The 19,543-nt window shown below is 36.9% G+C and overlaps 2 protein-coding genes across 2 annotated transcripts; both read left to right on the top strand.

Moving 5' to 3' along the window:
• The first annotated feature begins 756 nt into the window (after nucleotides 1-756).
• LOC107772245 (single-stranded DNA-binding protein, mitochondrial) lies at nucleotides 757-4,301 on the top strand. The gene is made up of 6 exons (XM_016591741.2): nucleotides 757-917; nucleotides 1,095-1,282; nucleotides 2,453-2,661; nucleotides 2,741-2,841; nucleotides 3,605-3,664; nucleotides 3,871-4,301. The coding sequence occupies exons 1-6, from the start codon at nucleotides 845-847 to the stop codon at nucleotides 3,885-3,887; spliced, it is 648 nt and encodes a 215-aa protein (XP_016447227.1). The 5' UTR covers nucleotides 757-844; the 3' UTR covers nucleotides 3,888-4,301.
• A 2,987-nt stretch (nucleotides 4,302-7,288) lies between these two features.
• Nucleotides 7,289-7,992, top strand: LOC107772239 (wall-associated receptor kinase-like 20). Its single transcript, XM_016591733.2, has one exon. The coding sequence runs from the start codon at nucleotides 7,331-7,333 to the stop codon at nucleotides 7,949-7,951; it is 621 nt and encodes a 206-aa protein (XP_016447219.2). The 5' UTR covers nucleotides 7,289-7,330; the 3' UTR covers nucleotides 7,952-7,992.
• Nucleotides 7,993-19,543: the final 11,551 nt, after the last annotated feature.

The raw sequence follows: 19,543 nt of genomic DNA, 5'->3' as shown, positions 1-19,543 counted from the left end.
TCGGGACAGATATGATTCGGGTCGAAAATGGATAATTGAAAAACGGATCAATTATTCGACCCGACCCATATATAATACGGATAAAAAAGGGTTAACCGACAGATAATATGTGTAACTATATTATCCATGACTTCTTGTATATTATCACTTTTGGGAGAATTCTTAGTCTCCCTAACTTGAGGAATTTGAAGTTTTTTTATGTAAAAGTTAGAACCATTGGTTATTCATTTTCTAAATGGATAATATGGTTCTTATCCATATTCGAACCGTTTTTAAAAAGTTCATTATCCAATCCATTTTTTAATGGGTAATATGAGTGATTAGCTCTATTCTTTTAACCATTTTGCCACCACTAGCATGGAGCTAAGCCAAATTGGGGAGTATAACCGAGACAAATTCGAGTCTGAATTGATGAATTGATAAGGTTTGATTTAAGACTTGTTAATGTTGCAAGTTGCAACCACCCTTAACACGTTAAACATAGGCATTATTGGTCAATAAAAGGTCTTTATTAATTTTCTTACACATTTAGCAAAGAGTAGGAGACGTCTAATTAAACAAGGTATTAAATTATATTATATTAAACAAAATTTATAATATACTTAGCATAGAGTAAAAAAACCAATTAAACAAAATTGATAAGGCGACGACCATTTTAAAAGTCGAACTTGTAAAATTAGGGCAAGACAAACGAGAAGCAAATCGGTGCTTATTACTCGGGTCCATATTACTCTGCCTGGCCCAAGTTACAAACCCGACCCGTATAAAGAGTGTTTTATAGCGGTAAAACGAAAACCCTCCTTGTCCCCTAATTCTCCGTCTCTGAGTTCCGTTCAATTGAAAAATGAATTCAGTGGCTGCTAAAATCGTCAAATTGTTACGCGTCTCTCCTGCCACAAAACCCTGTTCTTCCCTTGGTAAATAATCACACTTTCATTGTATTTATCCGCTTTGTTTATTACTGATTCTTGTAATGTAGTACTGGTCATATTGAAGCCATATGTTCGTAGAAGGGGATTTTGACCGAACAGTTGGCGGGCATTCTGAAAAGGTAGTTTTCCTTATGATAATGGTTGTTTCATTGCATTTTACAGTGATGGGTGTGCAAGGAAGCTCTAGGTTGTGTTATTCAACTGGTACATTTCTTAGTGATGACGATGCGCCTGTAAGTAATAATGAAGCTGTAGAAATTGATGATGATGATTTTCTTCCTGAAAAGCCCGATTTGCAGCTGCAAGGTGTGGATCCTAGAAAGGGCTGGAATTTTCGGGGTGTGCACAAGGTATGTACTCTTGCTGAAATTCCTATAAGCGTATCGAAGTTAAGTCATAACTGCAATGTGTACAAGTAGAAGTCAAAGAATGAATGACAAGAAGGCTAACGTATTGTACAAGTATATTTTAGTTTTTTGAGCTATTTTCTATTTGATTAGATCGTGTTCTTTAAGTGTTAAATCTAATTTTATTCCATTATCTTATTCCACTGACTTTTGTTTTGCTCTTTGATCATTCTGACTTTGCACTAAAAAATTGTTTCAAGTGACACCATATGAGGCTTGGGTGCTTAGGTAGATCCAGAATTAACTTGGTGAGGGGTCGTTTGGTTACCGGGATAAGGATTCTAATCTAGAGATAGAATTTGGAAATGTATTTATCCCATGTTTGGTTATTGGTATTAGCTAATACTGGTATAAATTTTATACCAAAATGATGGTGTTAGCTATCCCATATAGAAGGTGGGATAACTAATCCAATATCCTTGTCTATCCCACAATTGAACCAAAGGTTCTTAGCATTAAACTCATTGTACTTTTAACAGCACTGACTTAGATCTAGTATTTGTTGAAAGTTTAGTGGGTTTTCACATATATATCTATGCTCCGCGTTGGAAATATGATCCTGAAGAGCTGCATCGCACTGCTTGAATAAGTACAACCTTTTGGTAGAATTTAAATGGAACTTGGTTGGGAATGAAGTTATTTTAGTTAAAGATATACTCCCCCGTTTCAATTTATGTGAACCTATTTCCTTTTTAGTCCGTGCCAAAAAGAATGACCCCTTTTCCTATTTGGAAATAATTTACCTTTATGCAATGATTTATAGCCACACAAAATATATGTACTTTATTTTACACCACAAGTTCAAAAATCTTCTCTCTTTTCTTAAACTTCGTGCCCAGTCAAATGGGTTCACATAAATTGAAACGGAAGGAGTATATATTTGACACAAGAATGATGGAAGCTGGAATTGAAATGCGATTTCTGAACGGTGTTTTTGTTTGAGAAATCCAATCGCTCCAAACCATAGCTAAATAAAAGAAATTGTTACATTATCAATTTTGGTTAATCCTAACAAAAAATGTTGATGTGGCATATTTTATCTTTTCAAATTTGTGTTCGTTTTGTTTTTCGGGTGACCGAAAGACCAATTTAAAGTCAGTTTTTTTTTGACAGGCTATTATATGTGGCAGAGTTGGGCAATCTCCTGTGCAGAAAATATTGAGAAACGGCCGAACTGTAACTATCTTCACAGTTGGAACAGGTGGCATGTTCGATCAGAGAATCACGGGAGACAGAAACTTGCCTAAGCCTGGTCAGTGGCATAGGGTCGCGGTGCACAATGATATGCTTGGGCAGTACTCCGTTCAGCAACTTACCAAAAAGTAAGCACCTTTTTTTTTTTTTCTGTCTATATAAAATATTTTGTTTCTCGTTTATTCTCTAATGTATATGTTCTATCAGCTCCTCAGTCTACATTGAGGGTGATATTGAAACCAGAGTCTATAATGATAGTCTCAGCGGTGAAGTTAAAAGCATACCAGAAATTTGTGTGCGCAGAGATGGTACGTCCTTATGTTAATTGTAAGCACACGTGGTTTGTCATATTTGAAGATGTGAGCGTCTAACATTGCATTGAATGGTGCTCCTTGCACCCTATATTATGTGATTATTTCATTGGACACAGATATTTAGAAACACATATTTAGAAATTTTTATCAGACTTGCATGATTTACTTATACTTGTTGAAGGAAAGATTGTTTGAGGAAGAACATCAAATAATGTTTTAGCCATGAATGTATGTTTTTATCTTTAAATTTTGAATGCTATAGGAGTATATTCTAAGGTGTTGTCAAAACTTGTATGGTGTTACAAGATGGAGATACATTACTGAAACTTTTGGATAAAAGGAGTGTTAATTTGTCACGGTGTCCTGTGAATTAGAGCTGCCATTCATTATATCATTTTCCCTGTTCGTAAGTTTTGCGAACCACAGATTAGAATAAGATAGTAGTTATTTGGGAATAAAAGTTGAACCATTACATCAATCTGGAGACTTTGAACTGGTACAAGTAAAATAGAAAGCATAACATTGAAATCGAGTTAGAGGGAGTAAATGTGCTAAACAGCTTTTGAGATGTTGCTCTGCTTTAGATTCTATATCTGATCACCTAATAGTTTCATAAATACGAGAACCGACTTAAAAATGTACTGCAAAATAATAATAACATAGCTGCCACCTGCTGCTGCTGTATTATTGTATGAAAAACTGCATTGTCAGTGAAACGGATGTAAAAAGCATCTGATGCTATACAATTTTTTCACAGGGAGGATTCGGCTTATAAAAGTTGGTGAAAGTGTCAGCAGTATCTCTATTGATGAGCTCCGTAAGTTTTCCTCTGTTATATAAAATTGTTTGTTCCTCCTTCTCAACAGAAAAATAAATTTGTTCTTGAAATTTGTGAGCTTTGGGCTATAGTACCAGATTTATTTCCTAAATCAGATCCCCTTTGTCACGCTTGTTTTTCATGAAATATCGGTTCTTCCTGTCTGTTGCTTTTATTGGAATGGTACTTTTTTCTGTTATTGGCAGGAGAAGGATTGCTGTAGAAGCTCATTGGTAAATTATCCACATATAGTAGGCGGTTGGGAGTGGAAGGTGGAGGAAGCAGCTTAGGAGTAACCTATTGTTTGAAATATATTCTGCAGTGACACAAAAGTTTTTTCTATTTCCATCTGTCACTTGAATAATGTCAGATATTAGTTTGCCTTCAACGACTAGTGTCCCTCTTCTCTCGGTTGTATTTTGTTCGGAAGCAGGAAGAGATGTCCCTTTGGATCCACATTATTTAGTGGGTAGTTGCTTCATTCACCAAAAGCTGTGCAAGATGTTCAAATGAGAAATAACTAGGTTTCAGTTTAACTGTGAAAGAATAGGAGTACTAGTGGAATGAAGTGGTGGCTACTCATTCATAGGTAATCTCTTATCCACTTCTATTCTATGAAATTAATACTATGGTACTATATGGAGTGTTAAAACTTCTGTTTGTAAAATCTGCAGCATCCGGTAGACTTGTTTTTTGCCATTTATGGTAGCATACTCTTTTCAGATAGCAATGATCGACAATGGTGTATATACTAGTGTAAATTTGTTTCTGGTTCGCCCATGGCTCACCTTAAACTTACAGATCTTTCTATCTTCTTCACTTCTATCTCAATCCAGCCTTTCCACGGCCAGCTACAACGAAAAGCTTCTTCCTTTCCGGAGAAGGCCTTGCTCCAGTTTCTCTTTTGTGACAGCAATAGAAACTTAGTTTTCCTGATCTATCAATTTCATCTGTTACTTATTTATCATGTTTCATGAAAATAGCATATAGCCTTCACAACACGTAAGAGAAAGGTAGAAGTTAAAACTGGATTTGGATGTTAAAACTATATTTTGAGGTTGCTTATTTCTCATTCTCCTGAAATATGTAGGGCCATATCTCAGTTAAGCTTTTCTACATATAGTATATAGTTGACTAGGGAATAATTCGAAGGGCCGTTACTGAATCTGTATTATTATTTTTTGTTGCCCATAATTTCTGATTTTCATAGCTGCTATTGCGAGGATCCGCTTGAACAAATAGAAAAACAAATAAGTGAATCTGTTTGCAGTAAATAAACATAGATCACATTCTCTGCTTTAGAAAATTACGCTGTGCTTACTTCTGTGTGCGTTTTTCTTTTCAATTACCTTTATGTCTCTGAATCTGATTGCCTGTTACAAAAGTTGTAGGTTTTTATTGATAGGTTGTGTTAGAAGCAGTATGATCGCTAACGGAACATATTGAGGTTGATATTTTCCTTTTTATATGGTATGAATTCAATTGATTTACAGTAATTTTAATAAGGTGCTTATTTCAATAAGTATTATATTTTGACCCCATAATTTAAAAGTGCAAACGGGGTTCAATGACTAAAACATAAAAATTAAACCCATCAAATTATAATTTAGTATTGTCTTTGCATGTTTATCGCCATTTCCCCCTCACTTTCCTATGAAGTTCAATACATGTTTAACCATATCGGTCACTTTGGCACATGTATAGAAATGTCTCCCAAATAATGAAGTGTGGAGGGTATAAACCATGAAATGTAAAAGACAAATGTATACGCAAAATTTATTCTTGTATCCACAAAAATTTAGCTATATATATGTTAAATTACGAAGGTGTATATTTAGTTCAGTTTCTAAGTTAGCTTTTTTCCTTTTTTTTTGTTTTAATACCAAATAAATGATATTACAAATATTTTCAATTTCACACAGAATCTTATATTACTCTAAAACCCTGCCACGCCTTGGCCTAAGAAAAGGATTTGATTCTACGAAAAAGGAATCTCCTGTCTCTATGAAACCAAACGGTTGTGAATACTTCCACTTTTAACATTTCTATCCAGTTCTGGATTTTTTTGGTTTTCCTTCGCTACTTGTTAGGGTTCGACTAATCCGAATTCTTGTTGGAAAGACCAATTTCAAAGCCGGTAAAGTGCTTCATATCAAAAGTATTTTTATTTTCAGGATTCGAACCCGTCATTTCTTGTTAAAAATGAAGGATAATATCCACATAACCTTTGGTGATCTGTCCTGTTCTGTCTGCTACTTTATTTAATCCAACACAAAATTTGTATTATATAGTTTCGCATATACAAAGTATGCGCCATGACGTGATTTTCCGATTTTCCTTAAACTTGATCCTTAAATCAAGCTCTGAACAGGTAAGATGGAATTGATGTGGTGACTTAGTATTTTATATTAGTCCAACCTTGCCACGCGGTGGCCAAGGAAAACATTTGATTTCTACGAAAAAAGCATCTCCTGTCTGTATGAGACCAGCAGTAGTGAATATACGACTCATGGACCACTTCATTTGAGCACTTTCATTAACTTAGGATATTGCTGCTCTTTCACTTATTAAATTTTTGGTCTGATCTCTTTGCTTCATCTTATATTTGTTTTATATATTTAAAGTATTCTGCTTTTAGGCTGTGCTTATATGTAGCTGAATGATTGGCCGCTTTCCTTGTTTTGGATATTGGCAATTGTTCATATATCATTGCCTACAAATTGCCAATACCTTTACAGGGGAAAGGAGCGAATCAACAAACGAGTCCCAACACTCACTTTTTTGTGCAAACTAATTTCATACATTAAAAGAGATTGAATGAAAACGTCTATTTCATACTTCCTCCGGTCCAAAATAAGTGATTTTTTTTTTATGGTCCAAAATAAGTAATTTTTTCAGATTTCAAGAATGAATTAATTATTTTTTTTCCTACATTACCCTTGGAGTAAATAGTGTTGGAGTATGTGTTAAGAGTATTTATGTGAGATAGTAAAGGTTAATATGGTCAATTTCATTGCTAATTAATATTAAAAAGTGAATTTCTTAATCTGTGTGAAAATATCCAAAAAATCACTTATTTTGGACCGGAGGGAGTACCTTTTCCATCTTAAGACTCAAGTATATTCATTTTTAGTTGTGAAAAGTTTCCTTACGAAATAAGTAAGTACTAAAAGTGCAAGTTGCTCTAAATACTATGCGAGTTTTTGGTTATAATTGAAAATCAAAATAGTAGAGAATGTCTAGAAAAATGTTGATTATATAGGTGGCGAATTAAGTAATTAACGTATTGATTTATCAAAGTTTGTCAGATAAAGAAGTGAAACAAATTGCGGTGGCTGATGTTAGCTGCCTTAGTAATTGGAATACGGAACCAATGAGCTTTCATTTTTGTGACGATCTAAGTTTAGCCAATAAAATCTCCTTTACATACTACGTTAACGACACTTGGATACCATTGCATCTTGCTCATTAGATAATAGCAGACTCAAATATTGGCACTACGATTTTATTTTTCCTAAATAAATTAGAGGAAATTAATTTTTGCGTAACTAATGACATGCTTAGAGCTTTAAAACTATGTATAAATAGATGCAGAACTCCAGCTATTCTTGCTTCATCAAAAAGCTTGTTCCTTAGAAGAGTACTTACTATACTTGTTAATTAACCATGATTGCTTTGGTCTTTCTTTTTCTCTTTCCATTTGCTTCAGTCTTAGCATCTCCTAATATTAACTGTCCAAAATGTGGCACAATGGATGTGCCATACCCTCTTAGTACTAGTGAAAATTGTGGTAACCCTAACTATAAGGTTTACTGCAACAGTTACAACTTAGAGTTCTTGTCCTCTGTGGGATTCTACTACAAAATCCTCAGTATCAATCCATCTACATCTAGACTTGTTATTAGCCCTCCTTTCATACAAAAAGACTCTTGTCAATCTTCTGATCTATCCTTAGGTGGCCTAAAGATTGACGAAAACTCTCCTTTCAACATATCTTCGCAAAACACGGTTATGCTATTTAATTGTTCTGAGAATATCCTTGAGTCCCCATTGAACTGTTCTTCAACTAGCCCTTGTAGGAAGTTTGAGGAGTCGAGTCGTGAAGGAAGGAACTGTAAGAACACATTGTGTTGCAGTTACTTGAAAGATGCATCTATGACTTCTCATAGAATTAGGGTTAGGGTTACAGGGTGCACTGCCTATACTTCTTTTGTTGATTTTAAGGCTGAAGCCTCCATTAGTGCATGGCGCTATGGCATTGAGCTACAGTGGATACCTCCTAATTAACTGAGAATGCATGGTTACGGCATGCATGACCTTTCAACATTATTTTCTCATAACAGCTTCATGTACATCGATCTTCGTGTGTGCATGAAAATATAGTACTCTAATAATTTGAGAGTGATGTCACGTACGATGTAATTTCTAGTCTATGGTTGTCGACTTGTCGTGTCTTTAATTTGTGCATATCTGTATGGTGTTGAACTATATAAATCCATGTACTCATTTGCTAAGAGTTCAGCAAAGAAAAGAGACTTCTTCTCTGGTAAGTTATGTCACACCTTCTTTTTTACCTACACCTCCGTAAAAGTATAAGGGGGGAGTTTTTCCAATTTAAAATGACAATCGAAACGAGATTATTTATTTATTAAACTTAGAGTCGCCACTAGGGATAATTTGTGGTGTCCCAAGTCACCGGTTCAAATCCCGAATCGAGGAAAAGATTGACTCTGTATTACAGTCTGCGAATACAGAAATCCGGGTAAGGAATTCTGTTAACCCGGGAGAAGATGTTAGGCATTCCCTAGTTCCGTGGTTCTAGCATGGTCACTCAACTGTTAGAATTGGCCTATTATCTGATTTTAATACATGTTTTAGCATATGGTGCCATTTTAACTTTAAACCGCTTTGAATTATTTTAAGGAAGATTTAAACGTCAGCCAAAACACGTCTTTTGACCGCGCCACATGAAATGCACCCGCAGTCTGAGACATGTTATATTTGACGTTGTTAAGATTTGGATTTGGGTCACATGAAATGCACACCCGAGTTTAGGAAATTAATTATTAAAATAACGCGCCTAAGCACCTACATATTTGCAAATTTGCGAGGGCCATGGAAAATTCGCTAAATGACACGCATCGATGTCTAAGGATAAAAATATCAATTAAGCGAGGGCCGTGCATTTTAGATTTTGTTTGGCACGGCACACCTCGATTCCAATTTTGAAAAAACGGATTCAAAACTAAGCTTTTGAGGGCCATAAACTACGTCTTGTCAAATATGGCACGCCCCAAATCTATTCAACTAAATAAACTATGGATATTCATATTAAACTAGTTTGAAATTAGGTGTCACTACTACGCCACGGGAACCATACCCGTAATCGTGAGGTTCCAAGTATGCTTAAGGCGAATTACTCAATTCCAACAGCTGATTGCTTCCAACAATCGTTCACAATACAAAACGCACCCTTTAATTGATTAAAAATAAAATCAGAGAAAACAATACAATAGGATTTTAACATCCTTTGGCCAAGATTGCAATCGGAAACAAACATGTACATGAGATATTACCCCCACCAAGAACGCATACCAAGACACAGTATTGAATTCTGTTCCATCCCCACCTTTATGCAATTTAATACTTCTACTTTTGCCTAAAATGCACATTGGTTAGAAGAAAGGACACCCATAGAATGAAATGTTACTATCAAACAAGACATAATATAGTAAACCTTTTTCGATTTTCCTTACACGCATGTTTCACTTTCCTCTTGTTGACTACAAAACTTCAATTGTCATTTACTAAACCCTTACACAATAAAGATCCTATGTGCAGTACTTTTAGCTTTTGGAGATATTTTCAGTAACGAAACAAAATCAAGCCCAAGAGACATGTAAAATTCAGTTAAGTACTTTCAAACCCCATAAGCTAATATTTATCAAATTACTTTACTAAACTAAACGATTTATACATTAATCATAACCAGAATCATGGTATTAGTTACGGATGAGAATTAATTTGATTCAAAGAAGTAGAAGAATGCAAAAGCTAGATCTAGAAACAGAGATTTTAACATGAGCATAGTTTATTCCAAATCCTTATCAAGATGCAGCTTACATACCTATTAGAAGGTGAATAAAAATAAAAATCTGAAAAATGATAGATGAGAGTTCAGCAACCAATATAGCAGCAAGAATAATCCCCCTCCATGCTTCCTCAAGACCAGAATCAGTAGAAAGAGACCAGAAAATCTTTAAGAAAATCAGGAATAAACTAAGAAAAGCTTGAGATGAGTTTTTGTGCCAAATCTAATTCTGCCGTGCCTTTTTTTTCTTATTTCTTTTTCTAAACTAAGCTGTGTATTTATAATACCTTTGCTAGGGCAACAAATCAGATTTTTCAAATTCAAAACCCACCCTTCACCAATTCTGTTTTGGCACAGTTTCTACCCCAATTTTTGTACTACTTGTTCCTTCAACCCACCCCTCACTTTCCTAGAACCTTCCTAGGCAGTTATCAGATTATTCCTTGCACCCAAATGTTCTAAATACCCCTTGCAATACTGATATTTAACTCCCCAAAAATTAAACTCCCTCACCCTTAAAACAAATTGGCCCACAAGCCCAACAAATTCAACCAAAACTCAACACTCTTGGACTATGGTCTGGATAAAGAAATGTAGAAGAAAACGAGTGATTAACATGACCTCAATCAAAACAAAGGGTAAAAAAAAACACACAAACATACTGCCGAAAACAAATGACGAGAATGACCAAAACAACAAACAAAAATACAATATAACCTCTTTTTCTTTTTTTTAGTTGGCAGTGATGCCTAAGAATTACACAAAGAAAAATTAAAACCCCTTGCATGCATGACTTTGCTCAAATCTTCTTTGTTGACTCAAAAATGCACCCACGCTAGTTCTTGGCCAACCATGAAAATAATGGTACAAGTATTATCCAAAACAAGATCCTAGTGGCTAATACTTTGTGTCACCATTTCCATTTTTGCCAAAAAAAAGAAAAAAAAAGAAAAGGGGTCTTCTAGATCCGGAATTGGAGAGAAATGATTTTTTACTTGAACAAAACAAAGATGGATTAGGGGTGAGAGATTGTTGAGGATTATAGTGTAGAGATTTGAGTGGGTTTGGATGGGTTTTGAGGGGGCGCCGCCGGATAAGCTTGATGGAAGATTTGGGCGGCTAGGGTTTGGGCTATAGAAAAATAGGGAAGAGTGGGGGATGGTCTCTAGGTTTGGGGGGGGGGGTCTCTTAGGACAGTTATATGGGAATTGGGGGGTTAGTTCCGGTCCATTGGATCAAAGATGGATGAAGGGTTTAGATTAAACGAGCCAAAACGATGTCGTTGGCGTTTAAGTGGGATTTGGACCGAAATGGGGAGTGGGCTGGGGGCGGGTCTTGTCTGGTTTGGGGGAGAATCCATTTGGGATTAAAGGAAGGTTATAAGACTTGGCCCAAAGCCAATTCCTTCAACTCTTTTTCTTTTTTTTTTTTTCAAATTAACTCTTTTTAATTTCTTTTAAATTAAAACTAAAAATAAACCTAAATTAATTCCTAATCAAATTATCTTAGCAAATTAATTACCACAAATAAGACTTACTACAATTAATTAAAAACCAAATTTAAAGGAAAAACTATCAAAGTTCAAGAATTAAAATTAAAAGTGCAAAAATAACTATTTTTGTGATTTTTCAATTCTTTAAAAAAAATAAAATAATTTACTACTTAATTCAAAAATGCAAAGTTAAATCCTAAATGTGAATGCAACATCTTTTTTATTTTTTATTTTATATTTTTCATGAATTAAATAAAATAAAATGCACAGAAAAATGTCAACACTTGACAGAAAATGTCGCGAAAATCCACAAAATTGCAACACTTGAAGAGTTTTCGTGCAAAGATAACATGAGCGGATACGAGCGATTTTTGCCCGTTTGTGTCAGACCTCCTTTTTTACATTACACCCCCGAAAAAGGGTATAGTATAAGGGAGTTTTTCCAATTAAAGGACAATCGAAACGGAATTTATTGTTAAAAGATTCAAAGTCGCCACTTGGGAGATTTATGGTGTCCCAAGTCACCGGTTGAATCCCGAATCGAGGAAAATATGACTCTGTTTAACAGTCCGCGAACCAGAAATCTGGGTAAGGAATTCTGTTAAACCGGGAGAAGGTGTTAGGCATTCCCGAGTTCCGTGGTTCTAGCACAGTCGCTCAACTGTTATAATCGACTGAATTATCTGATTTTAATCAATTATGAACCTATATGCTGATTTTAATTTTTTAACCACTTTTAATCATTTTAAGGAAGATTGAACGTCGTTTAAAACATGTCTTTGGATCGCGCCACATGAAATGCACTCGCAATCCGGAACACATTTTATTCGGCGTTTTAGGATTTGGATTTGGGTCACATGAAATGCGCACCCGAGTTTAAGAAGGTACAATTATTAAATAATGTGCCTAAAAGCAACTAACGCGTTATTAGCTTTGTGATGGCCATGAAAATTCGCTAAAGACACGCCTCGATTTCTAAAGAGTCGAAGTTAATTATCCGAGGGCCATGGATTATAGATTTGGTTGTAGAAGAAGTAAGCTAGCAAACAATCCCAAACCCTATGATTCATCTCAACAATTATACCTACTACTGTATCAACAACACTAATTCTGCTATTTCTTCTTAATTAGTTTACTATCAGATTGGTTTTTAATCATACTAGGAAATTTCGTTGCAAATCAGATACAAACAGTTAAGTATCATACATGCCAAAAATAGAGAAGAATATTTCAAACACTTAACAAATGACATGAACAAATGGAAGCAAATATTTCAAACATTCTGCTATGAAATGAACAACAACAACCTCTAATATCCAAATGCAATCAAATACTGAATTGACTCAAAAACATGTATATGAAAGAATTGAAACTCGAACCTCAAACCGGAAATAAAGAACAATGATCTCAAATCGAACCTCGCCGGAAACTTGAACCGGAATCAACCTCGACTTAACTCCATTCCCACACTCGAAAGCCAAAAATCAGAACCAAATGAAGAACAGAAACGTTCTCGTCGGTAGACTCGAACTTCAAATGCAAATCTGGATCAAATAATTCAAACCGACTCCATCTTTGAAATCGAAATCAATAGAAGAGACCAAAGTGTTTTTGGATCTTTGATTAAGAAATCTAATCAAACTGATTTTTATATCTAAACTAGGATACTAAATCGGCAATGACAAGTTAGAATCGAACAACAAAACCACCGCTTTTCTTCAATTAATTTTCTGCCCAGATTTTCTCTTTTTTTCGTCTGTTCTTGTATGTGTGTGTGCTGTTGTTTTCGGCGTGAGGGAGAAGGAGTGAGGTTCGGTGGCTGTTGTTGTTGAAGCAAGCGAATCGATGGGGTAAGGGTCGTTTGTGTTGTTGTCTCAGGCGACGGAAAAAGGGGGAAATCAGCGAAGGTCGTTGATTGTGTCTGTACCCTTGTAGGTTGGGGTGCTATTATGGAGGAGTTCTAGGTGTGTTTTCTGGTGTTACAGCGGCGAATTTTGCTGTGTTTGGAGAAGACGAAGGTCGGAAGGGGTGGATGGAGTGATTCGACGGAGATCAAAAATCAAGGAGGCTGGTCTTGGGTCTATTCTTGCTTGCTTCAAAATCAGCCATGAAAAAGGCTTTTGAATGAAGAGAAAGAAAACAAGGGGGCGGTCTTGTGAAGAAGACGAGGTGGGGGGGGGGAATCCGTTGGTGCGCAGCCTTTTCAGCTGCTGTTTTCAGCTTTTGTTCCTTCTTTTTCCGTTCCTTTTTTCATTTTTTTCGCTTTTTTTTGTTCGTTCTCTTCATGCGCAGCTTTTTTGCTGCTTTTCGTTCTTCTTCTTTTCCTTTGGTCTTAAACATTCTTTTATAGTGTAGAGTCTAGGTTGTAGGGTTTTAGGTTAAGGGGTATGGACTTAGGAATTATGGGCTTGACAATTGTGGGCTAGGTCCAAAATTAGGCCTAATATGGGTTGCTCGAGCGCAAGTTCTATTCTTTCCCTGCAAACGAGACTAAAAATACGGCCCTATTTATTAATTAATCCTACTATTCAAATAATTATTAAAATAAAACCAACCATTAAAATAAATCTATTTTTGGTATTTTCAAATATCATATTAAAATAAAAATACGATACTACTATTATATATATATTTTTTTAAGATTTGTTTTAGATTAAAATGACTACAAAACATTAATGAACCCATTTTTGTGATTTTTTGTTTTCTTGTAATAAAATTAAAGTAAAAGAATCAAAATTACTTAAAATATCTATATTATGCCTCAATTAAATATTTACGCGCTAAAATATGAAAATTCTTGGTGAAGATCAAAAATCACATGTCTACAGCTGCCCCTCTTTGACTGGAAACGTACAAAATTTTCAGACAAAGACTGACTAGACAGGTTTTTGACCCGACCCTTATTTGGAGAGACTAAAACTAAGAGAAAAAGGTAATGTGACCGAGCCCTGGTATCTGGGCTGCCTACATATCCTTGGCTATAAAGGAATCAGGCCACATGTAGTTCAGAAATGAGTGAGATGACGGAGTATACCGAGGTGGAGAGCCGATCAAGGTGCCGTTTCGTCGAGGTTCCGGTCCGCAGTCCTGCTATTACATCAAAATCAAAACATGAAAAAGACTAGCTAAGCCTATCAACTACGAGTTACAAGATTCCTATCTATAAGTCTTCTGAAGCTTGATCTTGAGTCTTGAATGGTTCTTCATGCAAACTTTAGATTTGAACCTTGGCGCTTGTTAACTGCAGGTGCTAGCTCATTCTTCTACAGATTTTGGGTCAGGACTGGACATGTAGTGCTTGTGACTCCCACCACATCTTAAGCAGTTCACATCTTTCATCAACTTCTGCATTTGGATTCACTTCTTGCCTTTCTCTCTTTTCTTTATTGTGACTAACTTCTGTTGATCACCTCAGACTGTTGCCTCGCATTCTTGCGGCGAGATTCTTTGGTTACTGACTTGAATTGCAATCTGAGATGCTTTTCCTTTTATTCAGGTGGACGCCTGACTGTTGAACTCGAACCGTCTTCTCTTGTTACTTGACACTATTTTCCTTTGCACCTTGAACCATTTTCCCCTGAAACTTGAACTGTCTTCCTTCGAAACTACTTTCCCTTGAAAATCGAGTTGTCTTCCTTCGACACTGCTTTCCCTAGAAACTTGAGTTGTTTCCCCTTGTTCTCCAGGTGGGCGTCTGATTACAACAAAGTAGACAAAACAAAGAAATTTTCTGCCCCAGTTTACACTAGGAAGATTTATGGGTTGTTAGCAAAATTGTAAACCACTTGTACTATTGATGCAGTGATGAAATTAAACTAAAGAATAAACTAGGAAAACTATAAACTAAGCTTGACTAAAGTAAAAACTGACCCTATTCTCCAAGCGGGGCTCCCTAACTGCTAACTTGAAATGTATTCCCTGCTCTCCAGGCGGGCTCCTGACTGCTGACGTGAAATATATTCCCTGCTCTTCAGGCGGGCTCTTGACTGCTGACTTGAAATGTATTCCCTGCTCTCCAGGCGGGCTCTTGACTTCAAGATACACAAAACAAAGAATTTGAAAGCTAAAATATAAATTGTACTCCCTTGTTCTCCAGGCAGGCTCTTGACTGGTACGCTTGAAAGTATTCCCTGCTCTCCAGGACGGCTCCTGACTTCAACTTGAAATGTATTCCCTGCTCTTCAGGCGGGCTCCTGACTTCAAATAGACAAAACAAAGAATTTGAAAGCTAAAACTTAAATTGTACTCCCTTGTTCTCCAGGCGGGCTCCTGACTGCTACGCTTGAATGTATTCCTTGCTCTCCAGGCGGGCTCCTGACTTCAACTTAAACTGTATTCCCTGCTCTCTAGGCGGGCTCCTGACTTCAACAAAACAGACAAAAACAAAGAAAATTTTCTACCCCAGTTTGGTGGCTGGGCCCAGATGTAAGTGTAAAATGGATCACATTACCAAATATCGATAAGAACTTGAAAGCTAAAACTTGAATTGTACTTCCTTGTTCTCCAGGCGGGGTCCTGATTGCTGACTTAAAAGTATTCCCTGCTTTCCAGGTGGGCTCCTGACTTCATCTTGAAATGTATTCCCTGCTCTTCAGGCGGGCTCCTGACTTCAAAAATAGACAAAACAAAGAGTTTGAATGCTAAACTTAAATTGTACTCCCTTGTTCTCCAGGCGGGCTCCTGACTGCTACGTTTAAAAGTATTCCCTGCTCTCCAGGCGGGCTCCTGACTTCAACTTGAAATGTATTCCCTGCTCTCCAGGCGGGCTCCTGACTTCAAAATAGACAAAACAAAGAATTTGAAAGATAAAACTTAAATTGTACTCCCTTGTTCTCCAGGCGGGCTCCTGACTGCTGTGCTTGAAAGTATTCCCTGCTCTCCAGGCGGGCTTTTGACTTCGACTTGAAATATATTCCCTGCTCTCCAGGCGGGCTCCTGACTTCAAAATAGACAAAACAAATAATTTGAAAGCTAAAATTTAAATTGTACTCCCTTGTTCTCCAGGCGGGCTCCTGACTGCTACGCTTGAAAGTATTCCCAGCTCTTCAAGCGGGCTCCTGACTGCTGACTTGAAATGTATTCCCTGCTCTCCAGGCGGGCTCCTGACTTCAACATAGACAAAACAAAGAATTTTAAAGCTAAAACTTAAATTGTACTCCCTTGTTCTCCAGGCGGGCTCCTGACTGCTGTGCTTGAAAGTATTCCCTGCTCTTCAGGCGGGCTCCTGACTTCAACTTGAAATGTATTCCCTGATCTCCAGGCGGGTTCCTGACTTCAAAATAAACAAAGCAAAGAATTTGAAAACTAAAACTTTAAATTGTACTCCCTTGTTCTCCAGGCGGGCACCTGACTGCTGCGCTTGAAAGTATTCCCTACTCTCCAGGCGGGCTCCTGACTTCGACTTGAAATATATTCCCTGCTCTCCAGGCGGGCTCCTGACTTCAAAATAGTCAAAACAAAGAATTTGAAAGCTAAAATTTAAATTGTACTCCCTTGTTCTCCAGGCGGTCTCCTGACTGCTACGCTTGAATGTATTCCCTACTCTCCAGGCGGGCTCCTGACTTCAACTTGAAATGTATTCCCTGCTCTCCAGGCGAGCTCCTGACTTCAACAAAATAGACAAAAACAAAGAAAATTTTCTACCCTAGTTTGGTGGCTGGGGACAGATGTGATTGTAAAACTAAATCATATTACCAAGTATTACTAAGGATTTGAAAGCTAGGTCCCATTATTCAGGGGGTCCTGACAACTCTTAAAATCTAAGTTATATCTTTTACAGGTGTGACTTCTGCTAAATCTGGCTATCTAAGAGGATCTTTAAACTACTCCCCATTATCCAGGAGGGTCCTAAAAGTCAAAAGTCCAATTTTATCTTAAGAGTGACAACTTTTATGGCTGAATTATACTACCCTACAACAGACTTTACACTAAATGTTGTTATCTAATTGAAATCTTAAAGCGAAGTCCCATTATTCAGGAGGGTCCTGAAAACTCCTAATTGAATCCTATCTCGAACATGCAAACTTCTAAGCTAACCTATATTCTTTTTGGGATACATTTATGCTAGATTATGCTATTTCTAAACTTTAAACTAGGTCCCATTTTCTAGGAGGGTCCTGAAAATCAAAAATCAAACCTGTTTGGTGACTGCCTTTCTCCACGGAGGGTTTCTCCGAAACAACCGAAATCTCCTGCCCCTGTTTTAATCAAAGAAAAATTTAGTCAGTTTAAAATGTAGTGGTTGGTTTGTGGCCTTGACTTTTGAGGGCGATTGCTCCTTCACTTCCCTTGATAACTGATTTCCACTCGAGGACCTTGCTTGCTTATGGACTAACCACTTTCTCTGTCATCCTTATCACAGAAAATACCCCTTCTCCGTTCAGACCCAATTCCCTTTATCTATTGTATTGCTCATGAACTAACATTTACCAACCTTTGTGTTTCACCGAAAATACCTTTGATCCGTCCACCTAACACCTTCCATCTTTTGCATCGTGCTCTTATGTTGACATGAATTCCAAAGCACATTAATTGCCATCCACTTAGTGCGCATGTTGTTCCTTCCTGACTTAAATCACTGGCCTTGGCCTTGAAGTCTATTGTTCCCTCACTTGTCACGATAACTTTGATTTCTGCTTGGAATACCTTGCTTGTCACTGGTTAAACACTTTCTTTGTTAATCTCATCATAGAGAATACCTTTGACCCGTCACCCAACATCCTCTATCTGTTGCACTGTTCACGAATTGAAATATACCAAACCTTTGTATTTCTCATGGACTCCAAAGCATGTTGATTGCTACCAACTCAGTGCGCTTGTTGTTCTTTCCTAACTTATGCCACTTTGATGTGCTGGTCAGACCCCGTTTTGTGCAATTGGAAAGCTGGTGGTAAATTTTGAAGTCATTTCTCACTTATCTTGACCAAACGGACTCAGGAAGAAGAAGTAAACAAGACAAAAGGAACAGAGTAAAGGACAAAGGAAAGAGATGATTCCTAACAAGAAAACTATAAAGTAGAAACCTATCAGATGCGGATACCAACTCTAATGACCATGACATACACATGTTGATTAAGTGGCCTAATCTATCAAACAAGTCTGATGTTCAACTCTTGTTATACCCCCTTAAACCGTGAAACTAGGCTTCAATGCTCCGATTATCCAATCTGATTCACAATCCTTATTCGACTTGTAGTGCCCGAAGGGTTTTCACCATCAAGCCTCTCTCATTTTGTTCTTTCTCTCAACTTACTATCGCCTTACGGTGCCCGCGAGGGTTTTTACCAATAAGACTCTCTCATTTTTGATTTCTCTCAGCTCCCGTCGCCTTACGGTGCCCGTGAAGGTTTTCACCAATAAGACTCTCTCATTTTTGATTTTTCTGCTTGAATCAGAGTGATGCCCCTGACATGAATTACTTTTACCTGCTTGACTTGGCATTTCTCGAAGACTGATCAGAAGGTCTTTCTTTGGACCGCAATGTGAGTTTTTGGATGGGGTTAAAAAGAAAGGGTATAAAAGGCTCAAAACAATTCAAATGGGTTAAAATTACAACTTTCGGAATCAGATTTCTCACAACAACCACAACTTCTGCCCCAGTTTCTTGCTTGGGGATTTATGGATTTTATTTTGATGGGACCGAACCGTGAGGCTGCCTACGTATCCTTAAAAGGAATCAGATCGAACGTAGTTCATGACATAGGAATTGCTCTGTTATTGTGATTTTTCTTTTCTCTTTCTCTTTTCTTTTATTTTCTTTCTTCCTTTTTCTCTTTTTCTTTTTATTGTTTTTCTTCTTCTTTTCTCTTTTCTTTTTTTTTTCTTTTTTTCTCTTTCCTTTTGTTTCTCTTTTTCTTTCTTCCTTTTCTTATCTTTCATGCTTGTGTTTCTGATATTCACTACTGATTTCGAAAGAGGGGTATGAATGAAAATAAATAAGGCTCAAAAGGGGTGACGAGGGATAAAGTGTTTAGATAGCAGAACAAAATGCCTTCGTCATTCCAACCTTCAAAACATGCCAAGTACAAACAACATAATAAACAAACCAAGTAAAAATTCGTAACATCTTTTGGTTGCGCCAGACTTGATGACCGTACCCAAACATTCGCCTTCTACATTTGTTATATACAAAACATCATTGGAAAACACTCTCACTCTCTTTACCACGAACGACCCCCTACAAATTTGGTTCAAACTTGCTTTTATCTTCAAATTGATGTGGCAGGATGCATTTTAATAGGGGTTCTTTATGTTCTATCTGCCCTAGTTTCACACAATTCAAGCTTGAAGTGATCTC

This window comes from Nicotiana tabacum, chromosome 7 (assembly GCF_000715075.1).
Source record: "Nicotiana tabacum cultivar K326 chromosome 7, ASM71507v2, whole genome shotgun sequence".
NCBI lineage: Eukaryota > Viridiplantae > Streptophyta > Magnoliopsida > Solanales > Solanaceae > Nicotiana > Nicotiana tabacum.
Note: the sequence above shows the minus strand (reverse complement) of the source record. Positions and strands in the feature narration are given on the sequence as shown.

Excerpts from the sequence above, each read along its gene's own strand:
- LOC107772245 (XM_016591741.2), top strand. The coding sequence starts at position 845 with ATGAATTCAGTGGCTGCTAAAATCGTCAAATTGTTACGCGTCTCTCCT. Across the intron at positions 1,283-2,452 it reads ATTTTCGGGGTGTGCACAAG|GCTATTATATGTGGCAGAGT; the intron begins GTATGTACTCTT and ends TTTTTTTGACAG. Across the intron at positions 2,842-3,604 it reads AATTTGTGTGCGCAGAGATG|GGAGGATTCGGCTTATAAAA; the intron begins GTACGTCCTTAT and ends ATTTTTTCACAG.
- LOC107772239 (XM_016591733.2), top strand. The coding sequence starts at position 7,331 with ATGATTGCTTTGGTCTTTCTTTTTCTCTTTCCATTTGCTTCAGTCTTA.